This window comes from Cryptotermes secundus, unplaced genomic scaffold (assembly GCF_002891405.2).
Source record: "Cryptotermes secundus unplaced genomic scaffold, Csec_1.0 scaffold279, whole genome shotgun sequence".
Taxonomy (NCBI): Eukaryota; Metazoa; Arthropoda; class Insecta; order Blattodea; family Kalotermitidae; genus Cryptotermes; species Cryptotermes secundus.
Window position 1 is genome coordinate 177,915 of NW_019726227.1, and position 14,351 is coordinate 192,265.

Genomic DNA, 14,351 nt, shown 5'->3' on the forward strand with positions numbered 1-14,351 from the left:
CAGCAATACAAAACCGATTTTGCTATTGTGTGGCCAACCAAGTGTTGAGTCAGAGATGAAAAAACAACAAACTTAAATCTGAGGACCTGATAATGTGTTGCTTAGCCAGGCCTATGTACACCACAGGGGGCAGTTGAGCAATGTCAGAACGATGAGTAGGGCATAAACCGAAGAAACTTGAAAGGACACCTGCTCCAGTAAACCTTTGTCTACCATAATCCCTCAGTAAGTCACCGAGATTTGGACCTGAGGATCCATGTTGCCATTCTTGCCTACAAAGTCACATTGAAAGCTTAGTCCACACTGTTCAGTGCAACCATACAGGACATAATTTCACTGAAATCCATTCAGTAACTTATTTTGATGATGAAATTAGGTGACACAGAAATGGACACAGTCCCCTGTTGTCAGGTCATTTTATTTACAGATGATCTATTTTGGCCTGGCTATCTACTGATCAACAGGCTGTATACTCACTGCAGCCAGCTGTGTGCTGAATTGGAGAACATCATCCGCAAAGAGTGTGGCATTGTGAGCTGTAGAGTTGGGCAGGTGATCCTGAAACACTTGCACCATGTCCCGGATGTAGCTGTGGTACTCAGTCAATTCTGTTTGGAATCGTGCAGGGTCCAGCAGGTAGCGTTCACTGATGCCGGGCGAGATCTGATCAACCTATATACACAAATCTTTCTTGTAATATGTGTCACTGCCTTTGGCAAGAACTTCAGCAAGCTGTGTGGAAAAATCAGGGAATATGGACAATGGATGAGGCAAGAATGGTAATTAAAATGTTTGCAATAAGTCAGGAGGTAGAAGAAAAGTGGGAAGTCCCAGACTGAGAGGGCTGAGAGATGTAGAGAATGATTTAAGAGCATGTACATCTGCCACAAAGGAGGCCAAAATTCTCAGAGAACTGCAGAGCAAAGGAGTAAGCAACAAAGTATGCACAGAACTACATGTGGACAGTTATACTCACTTGTGTATGAATAACTGACTAATAGAGGGCCAACAACTCACCACCATGAGGTTGCGTGACGTATTACGAACATCCTGGCTGACCCAGAAGCCCACCATTATGTTGAGACCTAGCATCCTTTGTGCCTGCCCCACTGTCTGCAGCCAATCAAATGGCTGTCCAGAGGGAGGGACACTGCTGGTGCTGAGTCCTAGTTTCTGCAGCACAGTCAGCATGGGCTCAAGGCCTAGTGCCTCCAGCTTGTCTGGAAAAGAAGTACACAACACACAATGGACAGGCTCCATTTTGCTTCTGGCCAACATGAAGCCCATTGCTGCAGGACTGGCTTACTTTGCTAGCAGATCAAGTAGCTACTTTAGAAACTGCACAATTATAAACAAAATGGAGAAATGTTTATTGAAAATTAAATGAGAATCTCTGACATGATTTCACAGACTATGCAAGCTGTGAACTTGAAAACTTCTTAACCCTTTGACGTCGTCATTTAAATTCCGCTGCCGTGTCTCTCCGGCAGTAATATATTCAGCCGTCCATTTAAATTTTGCTCGAAAATGATTTATTCATCATTGTTCTTAAATTATATGAGATAGGATCATGAAACTTTCAATAAAATGATCTTAAAAGGTGGTTTTATAACCTTGCCTTATAATATGAGCGCCCGTTATCTCGGCAATGGAAGCAGTTGGTTTAGAATTTGAGCAGTGTATCGTAAGCCTTGAAGCATGAAACTTTCACTAAAATGATCTTAAAAAATTGTTTTATAACTTTGCCTTATAATATGAGCGCCCGGTATCTCGGTAGTGGTTCAGATTTTGAGCGGAGTGTTGCACGCATTGAAGCATTCTACTATACACAGCGCTGACTCACATCACCATACCAGTACTGCGTATCTCTCTCATTTGGCTCTTTTTCCGTAAACAAAACATCTTCTGTGCGGCCTTGCCTTCCCCGTGGGGGGAATATAAGAAGAAATGTCTCTCCGTGAGTCGTATCGCTACCCAGATTAGCTGCAGTAAATTCAACCTTTATGTTATCATAACAAGTGTTGGTGCTTCTGCGTTTCATTTTCCATCCATTTTGGCGGCATAAGACGTCGTAGGGGTGACCACAGAATTCATGAAGTTATTCTAAGAACTGGCTGGTATGTAGTGCATGAAAGCAGAGCTGAACTGGCTCAAAAAAAATATTTATGGCCATCCCTCGAAACGACCACCAAGGTCAGTACGATAAAATGGAGTCAACTGGAGCGATAATACATGAAGGAATGCGTTCTTTTCCCCCCACACACACACACACCCATCGTCACAGGGGGTGACCACAGTGTTCTGCCTTAATTTGTGGCGTTTTTCTAAGAACTGGCTGCCATGTACTGTGCGAAATCAATCGATGTTGGAAGAATAAATTTTGGATAACCCTCTTCTAAGAATTCCAATTGAGTGTGTTATTGTGGCCAGCTCAGGGCAATATGATATTATAAACACAAGCACATATCATGTCTCTGCTGTTTATAAGTTCATAAGAAACAAAACAGGGTTTTCATGACAGGAGAACGGAGAAACCTCTCCCAAGAGCAACAGGAACTTTGCTGCAAGACAGGCATATGTAACGATGACTTGGCGCAGATAAAGTCGTGTCTTATTTATACTCTGTTCTACTGACAACAGGCCAGCGAAAAATCTAACAATCTACAGCAAAACCATCAATTATTATGGGCGTTATAACGTAGGTGTGCAGCTGGACGAAACATACACGTCGAACCCCCCCACATGATTTAAATCCCTGACGAAACATACACGTCGAACCACGGCAACGGTTAACAGACAGCTTGACAGAATGAGCACAATATTAACAATCTTGAGGTCTCTTTATTTTTGCCAAAATTTGATATTACACCAACTGAAAGCACTGCAATACTGACTGAAACATGTCATTTACTGCTGCTAACTTCTGTATCTATCATAACTGAGATCAGCCTTTTATTTGGTTTCCGTTCAAATGACAAACTTACAAACAATGACAAACACTGCCCTGTTGAGACTAGTTATGAGTTCACACAGAAGACACTCTATGAAGAGACAAAGAGTATTAAAGTGGCCAAAACTGTCCTGTAATGGCAACTGAACAAAAGTCCTGATATATCGAAGTACCTACCTGTGTCTAGACACACTCGGTACAGCATTCTAGCCTGTTGGACTGGCTTCACATCATCCTCAGAACCCTCCTCTTCCAGAAGTGCTGGATACAAAGAACAGGCAGTTCTCAATTTAGTATTCATATTTGCCCTATATTTACTCATTTACGGGGTCAGTGGATGACACTAGGTAAAACTGACTTCATCAAAAGTCAATTCAGACACACCATGATTTTGGAACCATGCAAAACTGCAACACAAGGCATCAACGTCTCTATTCTCATCCTGTCATATATATATAGAATGACCAATGTTCCTAACCTCTGAAGTATGTGCATAGCTCAGCCATTAAATCATACAGTCGAGAAACAACAGTGGGAAGCAGTGTCTGGCATCTCAAGCATTACATGGAAAATGTTGGCATTTAGGGTAAGAGCTGATGCGTATGCAAGCTTGACAGTTTTCAATTGAAGAGTAACAATATTGATGCATTGCACCTCTGAGCTGGACAAGCAGCTGTTCCCGCAGAGCTCTGAACTGGTCCCATGTGCTCTGCGACTCGGGCACTGGGTGGTGGCTGATCCAACCACCGCATGCAAACTGGTAGAAGTCCTCGCATGGGTCTGAGTCCCTGTCAATACTCTCCAGTATCCGCGCAGCTGAAACAAGTACCAAGCAGATGTTCAAATGAGCAAAATTCCTGTAAAACATTTTAATATTATGAAGAAAGCAGTCTTCTGGGATTTGGCACCGTGTATATGTGGTGCCAAATCCCAGAAGACTGCTTTCTTCATAGTCACCGCCGTGAAAGCCTCAAATCTTACACTTTAGTATTGTTCTGCAGTCTATGCCCAGATCGTCCAAGAGTGTGTGTGTGTTTAAATGCTATGCCATGTGGATGTATAGGGGAGGTGGAGGTGCAGTAGTGGTGGTCTGTCATCTTGAATGCAGTTGTGAGTTAAATTAAAGAGCTGTCATCTCAGAAGAACAAGACAATTCCATGTTTAAAGGCTGCTGAGCATACAAACTGCAGACTGCAATCCCAACTGAAATATAAGGATCTCTTAGTCCTTACTGCCTGGCTGTCTGTCCTATCCATAACTAGTAATGACCCCAATACTATGACAGAATATGGAAAAAATGGCAGGACTTAGACTTGTGTCTGCATCTACGTCTGTGTCCACGTCTGCATCCGTGTCCGTGCCTCTGTGTGTGTGTGTGTGAATTTATGTCACAGATTGCTTTAAGATCTTGTAATTGTGAATTCCTTACCTGACCGGACACACTCTTCTGTCAAACAGCTAGTGGCCACCAATCTGTGCTGTGACTGTAACATCCTCTCCTCGGCCTTCATGTCTGAAGCAGAGTACATTCAGAAACCAGATAAAATGGCGTGGTTATGAAAAGTAAATATGTTATATTCACATGTAAATTTTATAACTGAATAGGAACTGGCATTGATGTAGTACTCAGAGATCTAACCGCACTTCCCTTCCACACATTTGTGGCATGATGCTTTTTGCACAGAGAAAAACCTGTCCTAAATTACTTGCCTATGATGAACTAATCATCATAGGATTGAACAGGTAAGATATTCAGACAGAGTAAGGAACAATATGAAACAAGTTAAGCAGTTATTCTTTGTGACAAAAGTTAACTCATTACATGAAAATCATGCTGGACATTGCCCTTTGTCTGGGATATACTTCATATACACATAGTTTTGGAAACTATCATTAGGTATAAGTGGGTCCATTAGAAGGATCTAGTCCTGATCTCCAGGCAACTAAAGAAGTTCTAACTAGAGTATGTATTCCACTGCCACCAGATATAATCATCTTGAGGTAGGAATGCACTAACAAATAGTGTATACCAATAACAGCCCTACCCAGACAAGGGACAGTGAACAACGCAACATAAGCAAAGCAGCAGCAACCACAGTCTGATGTGTGTGTGTGTGTGTGTGTGTGTGTGTCCAACATGGATGCTGGTGGGGCGAGAGAGAGAAGATAGGGTTCTTCCCCCATCACACATATGTAGCTGATTCCAAAAGTAAGGTCTCCAAAGCGCTGGGTAATTTTTCGTGCGGCTGTTGGCAACCCTGTTGCATTCGTTGCTTCCCCACTCACCCCAATACCACCAAGCATGCGCGCACGTAGCTAGGACGCTCAGTTTTGGCACGGTTGCCGTTAGAAATGGAGCTCCCGATTACTAAAACCGAGAAGTGTGAGATTCGCGCAGTTATTCGGTTTTTGAACGCAAAAGGGACTAAACCAATTGAAATGCATCGTCAATTGGTGGAAGTGTATGGCGAGTCGTGCATGGACATAAAGAACGTCCGCAAGTGGTGTAGGGAGTTTGAATCTGGTCGTACTGTAATACACGACGAAAAAAGAACTGGGAGACCGTCAATTTCTGACGAGACAGTCGCGAAGATTGAGCGAGTCATGCGTCAGGATAGGCGCATCACACTCGATGATCTCTGCATTTCGGTTCCCGAGGTTTCCCGAACCACCATTTATCGGGTTTTGACAGAGAAGTTGAATTATCGGAAGGTGTGCGCAAGATGGGTCCCGCGAATGCTCATGGAAGACCACAAACGGCAGAGAGTTGACTCTTCCCGTGAATTTCTTCGCCGCTATGCTGACGAAAAGGACAACTTCTTGAATTCAATTGTCACAGGCGACGAAACCTGGGCGTACCACTTCACACCTGAGACAAAACAACAATCACGTCAGTGGCGGCATTCCTCTTCGCCTAAGCCTCGAAAATTCAAGCAAACACAGTCTGCCGGTAAAGTCATGGCAACTGTGTTTTGGGATCGAAACGGGGTATTGTTGGTTGACTTTATGGAAACTGGGACCACAATAAACGCTGAGAGATATTGTGAGACACTGAGAAAACTCAGGCGGGCGATTCAGAACCGGAGAAGAGGGATGTTGAGCAAGGGCGTAAGCATTCTCCACGATAACGCTCGCCCCCATGCTGCCCGACAAACCGTCGCTCAACTGCAACAGTTTGGATGGAACATCATCACCCATCCACCCTATAGTCCGGACTTGGCGCCCAGTGACTACCATCTCTTTCCAAAGTTGAAAGAACATTTGTCTGGAAAGCGCTTCAACAACGACGATGAGGTGAAAGCTGATGTTCGAAGTTTCGTGAACAGCAGGGAGGTGAACTGGTATGACATGGGCATACAAAAACTGCCACTGCGCCTACAAAAATGCATCGACCGAAATGGCGATTATGTAGAGAAATGAGTACATGTTCAAGATGTATCCAAAATTGAAAATAAATGTTTATTTTATATTTTCAAACATAGGAGACCTTACTTTTGGAATTACCCTCGTATAAAAAAATTAAGAAATATATATACTTAAAATTAAAAGTGTTGAAAGCAATTCTTCCTTCCTGAATACTCTTGGGCAATCACTAAAAATAAACTTTAAACTGCCTGAACACAAGGCTTAACTTTCTATCTCAGGTTAAGTCCTGGTCATTGATTCTTATGGCTCCCCTAATAAAAAGGCAAAAAGGTAATGCTGTTCCTGTAACAGGCTGTGGAGGCCTATAGGGTTGTGAGACATCGAGGCTCCCACAGTTTCTAGACAATCAACTCACAGAGAGTGGTGAGACTGTACATACCCTGTACCCTTCAAGAAGATTCTTGGGGAAATATCCACTTCCCCAAATGTTTTCTCATTAAAATACTACATGATTTTCTTATTTTTGTCATCAAAGGCTACATTCCCTGCTCACCAAGCGATATTACTGGACTAGTTACACGATTCCGGTAGAATTTGTAATGTATCAATGTTAACTCTTAAATATTACTATGAATTCATCTGATATAAATAAATTAAAACTGGCAGAACAATCAAATTTTTATCAACTCCTGTTCTGATGCAGCCTGGGCTAAATAGTTGATGGAAACTGGCCAGACGCATGTAAACTGCAGGCCCGCCTCTGGTGGTAGTAACACGAAACCCTTCTCTCTCATTTGTGATGTACAGAAAGTGAAACATGTTATCTTTGAATGTCACAGTAAGAAATGATGTCAAATAGGCTTTATTATGGTAACAGCTGTCTGAACTGCGATTTCCGATATCATTTCCTGATGACGCCAAGGAACAGAAGAAAAAAAATACGAGATTACAAAGGAAAACGGCCTCTCGAAAGTAGTTCACTAATACACCGCAAGGCAGCATTGTCCTAGACACGTTCATTGCTTTCCGAGCAACTTGGTGGAAGTATCAATGTCTCTGAATTGCAATTCAGATAGTAACAGGTTCTAATCTCAGCTGATCCACTGTCTAACCTGACTGAGGTTTTAGGAAGACGTTTCTCAGTTCCTCTACGCAGATTCTGCGACAGTGCGCTAAATTGTGCCGTAAGTGTCTATGTGTGTATTCGCTGTCATCCAATCGTTTGATGCAATTTAGTGTTAATTATAGATAGCGCCCTTAAATTAAGTACCGCTGTTATGACTACAGCTTTATCAGCTATCTTAACCTAACCTGCCACCATTTCTTGAATAGCAGGTGTGAAAGTGAGGCATATACACACGTGTATCGATCTCCAGGGCCTCGTTTGTTAAAAAAAAAACTGCATAGGTCGCGTGAAAGCGACGCTAAAATTAATGTAAGCAGAAGCTTTACGGCAAAAGTGCAAACAAACGAAACTAATCTGTTTCATGCGGAAACAAAATGTGGCACTGCGAGAACTGATATGCACGTAGAATTTGAGATGCTTCCGCATGAATGGTCACCAAGAGAACAAAGTTTAAACTCACTGACTGTGGTGAGTACTGCCACCGCTGCCGCCAGCGCCACGACAGCCGTAGCGAGGAGAGCAATCACTACCACCAGCCGGGCTGAAGCCTGACTCCTGCAACAGATCAGAACATTGACTGTAGGGGGCCTTAATATACTCTGCACAAGTTCCTACGAACTGTTGAGCCAACCACGCAATCTCGGACTGTCCTCATCCACATGAATGAGCCATGTGCAACTGGCTAGTGCCAATTCTGTCCTTTACGCAATATTTTGGTGTAAGTCGAAACTGTCAGAGCCCACTCACGATACGTGGCCCGCGGGTTGAGTAACACAGCGTTCCAGCCGTTCCAGTCTACATGCACAAACCTTGGTCAGTTATCTGAGCGTACAGAAATATTCCGTTCAAGGCAAAGTCCATTTTCAGGCACAATTTTACCTGCGTCGCCGGCGACAGACCCGTCCACCGCCATGTTTAAATTTGCATTTTAAAAAAACTGACAAAGATTACAAGGATAAGTATTTGCCGCACTGAAGCTTCATGCTTTCAGCAGACCAGTTCTGGGGCTGAAGTAAAGCGGCCAGAACGTGCAGCTGATACAGCACCTCTATCTATGAGGAGGTGTTTAGACATCCATGAGATTGTGACTGTGAAGTATGCCGTAACTGTCTTCGGTATTTGCGTGGAACGACTGAGGAAAATTATGAAAACCCTCATCATGATAATCGGTGTCCTTGCCAAGATTCGAACTCGAAGTCTCCGAATAAGAAGTGACGCTCGGTAAACAAGTGATAACAGCCGCGAAGGAATTTATAGAATTAGTGCAAACAACGATCTGTAGTAGAAGTAGAAGAAGAAGAAGCAAGAACATGTCCAGATTGAGTTAGGGTCCGTACTTACCCGGTGCTGCCATCTGTTTGGTGGTGCGTGGCAGCTGTCTCGGGATCAGTCACCTGCAACAATGAGCACGGCCTCCCTCAACACTTTCTCCGTGTTATCACCTTCTTGAGCAGCTTTACCTTCAGATAGATTCAATCGAGTGAAAGCTAAAAACGTCACATCAAACCGTTCGACGATGTAACGGAAGCTGAAGGTTTGTCGCCGCGAACAGCGACTATTCTCTGTCTGAAGCTTCTCTGATGGTGTAGCCAACGTCATGGAAGAAACTTTCCCTGTGTTCAACGAAATCTCAGGTATGGCGGGTTTGGTTCGCACTGTTTGCTGAAAATGGGATCTAGTGATTTTCTAATGATAATGCAAAGCTCTGCGTTATTATCTTATGAAGACACGACCTGAAAAAACATTTTTGACACAGTCTGTCAGTTTATCTCACACTCCACAACGCAACAAGAGCTGCGATAGCTCAATCGGTATAGTTATGGGCTGGGTTTGATTCCCGGAACGGGCAAGAGATATTTTTTATCCAGTCTCCTATCAAATGGATAGAACGGGCTACATCTCCGAGGGTAAAGATGCTGGGATGTTAAGCGAACCAGTCACCTCCATATCGTGCCGAGGTCAAGAATTGTGGAGCTATACCTCCACTCCCCATACGTCTTCATGGTGTGCTGGTTAATTCAATAAGCACAAGATAATTTTACCGTTACCTACAAAGCAACTACTAACTCTGCAAGTCACGGAGGTAACTAGTGAATCCTTTGTCACTGGCACTTGTAAGTACTGTGCACCCCTTACCACCATGGCTCCAGTTTCAATGGAATGCCCACGTATCTAATGCTGCTATCCGGCAACGCCTCCTCAACATTTCCAGAGTAAGTTCCTTGCTTCGAAAGTGGGACTGCTACAGTCGGACTCCGGACTGAAGTCTGACCCGGGGACATGCCCAATTGTCAGCGGGAATGCCAAACTCTCGGTCCCAATATTCCGTTGAATTCTTCTGTACAGAATGTTCCTCCAATTACTTACACTTACTAAGCTTATGAAGATACTTCTTGTCGCCACATCTGCCAAGTGTTCATCTCCAAGATCACAACAATTGAACATTTGATCTCTCCTGAGGCACTCCAATATGCTTATTTTCTAACATCACAATAACAATGCAAGAGCTATCAGTCTGATTAAACCTAGACGTCCAAACCAACTGCGCGTGTTTCTTTGTTCGAACAATCGAACTAAAATTGATCTACTTCCATACCTGCTGTCACTGGCAGAGTATCAGTCAATAATTGCAGCAAGGAAATTCAAAACTCGAAGGATCATATCTCCAGTACGGAGAGCCGGTCTGGAGGTGGGGATGGCGCTGACCGGCACCCCCCCCCCTCTCAAGTGGCCTTATCAGATTCTGTCTTCCTACCAAATATCTCGAAGCATTCTTCGCTTCTTTCGCAGCCCATTTATGGCGATGTCAGTGCCTTGACTAAGTAACATCGATGGCAGGACGACCGTGAGACTGGAAACGATCTGGAAGGAAGCGGCCGTGGCCGAATCGAGGTTATATCCCGGCACTTTCCTGGAGGGACTGACGAAAATAATGATAAATATCAGAGAGGACATCCAGTGTTCCGACAGAGACTCGAACTAAGAACCTCCCAAATACCTTTAAGATATCCTGCTCAGTCATTTTAAAGAACTGAGATGGAAAATTAGACCCAAAGTCGTGTCTGTGTGTGTAACATCCCTCAGTCCCTACCTCAGAAGCAACAGATAACTGTATACATTAAAAGTAACGAGTTCTGAACCAGGGAAATTTTGTTGTGACGCTCATGAACATTATAACAGAAACAGGATTTTACTATGCCGCTATGTCTGTTGCTAAGACATATATATCTGTATTTCACAACGATACAGACATTCGATTCGTTTGTCACGCGCCACGAGTTTAACCTTCGTCACAATGGAAAACGACCCGTTACCACGGAAACATGCTGCAAGGTCTGACAACCTTCATCACAGATCACTGTCTTCTTTTCCTTCTTCATATAATTTTACAGGGACAATGTCATATCTTGTACCGATATATAAAGAACGGCCTTTACACATTATAGCGATGCTACATAACTTCCACATTTCACAAAAACGTGGATTACTTGAGAACATTCCAGATAATATCCCACGCCTATACTTCATGCGTACTCTCTAATTTCCTGATTTGTTTCTGGCATAATTTTTGTTATACTTGTATCCACGGCAGCTTGCTTTGCTTAGAGTCGAGATGTCATGTTATGCATCTTTTAAATAGTGACACTCGTGGCTATTTGAGAAGCCAGTTAATGCTCACTTGTGGCTACTGAAGCCGCAGTAGAAGTCAGTCATTGCTCATTTGTGGCTACTGAAGCCACAGCAGAAGCCAGTTAATGCTCACCTGTGGCTACTGAAGCCACAGTAGAAGGCAGTTAGTTAATGCTCATTTGTGGCTACTGAAGCCACAGCAGAAGTCAGATAATGCTCACTTGTGGCTACTGAAGCCACAGCAGAAGGCAGTCAATGCTCACTTGTGGCTACTGAAGCCACAGCAGAAGTCAGTTAATGCTCACTTGTGGCTACTGAAGCCACAGCAGAAGGCAGTCAATGCTCATTTGTGGCTACTGATGCCACAGAAGAAGCCAGTTAATGCTCACTTGTCGCTACTGAAGGCACAGCAGAAGGCAGTCAATGCTCATTTGTGGCTACTGAAGGCACAGTAGAAGACAATGAAGGCTCACTTGTGGCTACTGAAGGCACAGTAGAAGACAATGAAGGCTCACTTATGGCTACTGAATCCACAGTAGAGGCCAGGCCGTTACGTGCGCAATCTCGTGTTAAGAGAACGCGCGATGTGACTCGGATCATTCGAGTTAAAGCGAAAACGGTTTCCCTCCTTCCTCTGAAAGAAAATCTTACTAGCTCTGTGACAAAAGAAGCGTTCTTTAAGCACAATCCAAACGCTTTTGTTTCTATATTATGACGCGTATTGCCATCCAGAAATGTCCGCTTATGACGTCACGATGACTCCCGTTCACGCGTATAACCACCAGCAATGGGGTTACAAATTAACTGGCATATTTCTATGAAATTTACAGCAACGAGGGTGAGTATTCTTAATATGCATTATGAACAATATTATCCTGCTGAATCAATGTTGCACCGGAAAAGGGTTTGATTGGGTCGCCAGAAGAAGGGGGGACAGGCGTATGTCTCCCCCCTGGCCTTTGGAAAACATAAAAAAGAGAGGAAATATATTAAAACACATTTTTTAAAATTCTGTCTAGAAAACAGAGATTAATGGCCGTGGGGATCCGTTGCGCTGACCACGTGACACCCTCTATCCGCTAAAGTTGGCACTAACTTCGCCGACAAGTGGCGGGCGCTCGCTCCGTTGGTATAGTTCGCTTTCGGACTACAGGCCACGGAGTTTCTTTTGTTTTCCGGATACTCTTGGACAATCTGCAAAATCATTTTCAAATCTTCTGCCTCCCTCCTCCCGGGAAACAATGTGATGTGTTACAAGAGAGAAGGGGCAACTAACAATGTATGAGACAAACACGTACACAGCTGCACATGCGCAGATCCGCTTGCACTTGGCCGCTGTAACAGTCACGCGTTTGCATGGCGGTGCATTTCATAGTTCTCGGTTTCAGTGATGCGCGGTTAGGTTACAGAGCAACGGCTTAAGGATTGGAAGGCCGCGGTTCGATCTCCATCATGTACTGTACTGTACTCCTATCCCCGGTGGTTGAGACCGTCGAATCCTCCGGTTAAATTATCCAACTTGTGAATATATACATTTTTCTTTCATGCCCTCGAGACTTAATGTCTAACAATAAAATATACTGTTACAAATGGAAGTAAAGTTTGCCGCAGCATGAAGCTGACCAACTTCAGTTGCTTGTTGAAACTGAAAAAAAACTGCATAAACATGAAACTGAAGCTTTCAGTTGACGTCTGGTTTACCGACGGTGAGCAATGCACGTCGCGTCACACGGGATGCAGAAATCTCAAGGAAAGGAAGAATCTGAGAAACCTAGAAGCAGATGGGAAGAACAGGGGTCCAATGGCGACCGAACATCAGATCCAAATACATTCGTTTCTGAATGAAGGGATCTGTGTTATGGACGTGACACACAGGACAAGAACAAGACGTAAAGAGCGGCTGAAACGCGGGAAAATGATGGGAAATTGCATAAATGCAGCACAATTTCCTGCAGTCGGGTCGCGTATCTGACAAGACATGCCATGTAGGTGGCAGCACATCACGGCCTCCTACATTTTTACTGGCCTGTTCAATGTCAAAATGTTTTCGTGCTCTCTAATAAAAGGATCATTATACGTGTCCACTTGTGCCACTTCCAGAGACATCTGCGGGCACGTCTGGGAAACAAAAACACTCATAATTCGTTACAAAGTCTATTACCGCTAACAAGAACGCAATTGAGACTTAATGCACAAACAATTGGGGGGCTGTGCCAATACTGTGGACGGCAGACTCTGCTGTCGAGACTTCTTCCGTTACGTAATGTAAACTGGCACGAAGACTTGTGAAGAGGTACTGAGGAAAATCTTTGTTGGGATAACAGACCCGGGGCTGAGAAACCGGAACTTGCCGACGTCACAACTTTCTTCAGTTACGCGGCGTCTCGCTATCATGGCGCATGCGCGAACTCAAAGAGGGAACAGATGAGGTCAGAATCTATGTAAGGGCGACTGTTAGGCAACGGACGTCTTCCCAGAACTCACTGTCCCATTTTCTGTGTCAGTAGCTCTCAGACTGTGCAGTGTCATATGGTAGCATGAGAGGAGTATAGGAAAGGATCCGAAAGAAAGCGGTCGCTGTACTATTCCGCCATTTGCTTGCAGGGTCTGAGGAAAATCATGAAAAAATCAGTCGAGATAACCGAGTCCCTCCCGAGCGTTACCGCTACACCCAGCTGCTCGGTACTGCATGTGCATATGTAAATAAGAGCAGACCGCATGCTCTGTAATCACTGAGCAGTTTACATATTTCAGTGAAACAGCGATGAAGACGCAGCCAGAGAGAAACAACATATTGACTGCCCCTGGCCGCATGGCTCTCAAAGCGGACGGCTGTTGCGTTGACATGGCGATAGTGCGCCTTCCTGTAACGTGGTGCCACAGACGGCTCCGGTGGTTTTCCTCAGTCCTCTAAAGAATCAACTTGAGTGAACAAGCGGGCAAGTTTCTTTTGGTTTGAGATTATCACAGGGCGATCCGGCGATTTCCTTGTCTACTCTTATGATCGGGACACGCGCCATCTTGCTTGAAGTTCTTCATGGTTTTCCTCAGTCCCTACGGGTAAATTACGGAGGAGTACCTTGATTAGGTCACGAGCAGTGACACAGAAAAATATGGTCATGGGTCCAGCGGGGTCTGGAATCAAGAGTAACTGTGCTGGCGTAGGCTAGCAGCAATTTTTGCGACCGATCAATTAGACAACGACCACTTCCTTCCCAATTCATCACCGCTTCTACAATTCGACGCCATGTAGTCTCGTTACCGGCGACGCTGTAAAAT

At 44.2% G+C, this 14,351-nt stretch overlaps 1 protein-coding gene across 4 annotated transcripts in view; it reads right to left on the reverse strand.

The window, feature by feature from the left end:
* LOC111863979 (neprilysin-4) overlaps positions 1 to 14,351 on the reverse strand; it is a 65,875-nt gene that overhangs the window by 15,115 nt on the left and 36,409 nt on the right. For all 4 annotated transcript variants that reach the window (XM_033751274.1, XM_023850833.2, XM_023850834.2 and 1 more), the window contains exons 3-9: positions 8,784 to 8,836; positions 7,903 to 7,997; positions 4,380 to 4,463; positions 3,605 to 3,766; positions 3,128 to 3,211; positions 1,018 to 1,220; positions 478 to 672 (exon numbers count right to left, since the gene is read on the reverse strand). In XM_033751274.1, the coding sequence (XP_033607165.1) occupies positions 478 to 672; positions 1,018 to 1,220; positions 3,128 to 3,211; positions 3,605 to 3,766; positions 4,380 to 4,463; positions 7,903 to 7,997; positions 8,784 to 8,836 (876 nt within the window). The remainder of the gene's footprint in view (positions 1 to 477; positions 673 to 1,017; positions 1,221 to 3,127; positions 3,212 to 3,604; positions 3,767 to 4,379; positions 4,464 to 7,902; positions 7,998 to 8,783; positions 8,837 to 14,351) is intronic.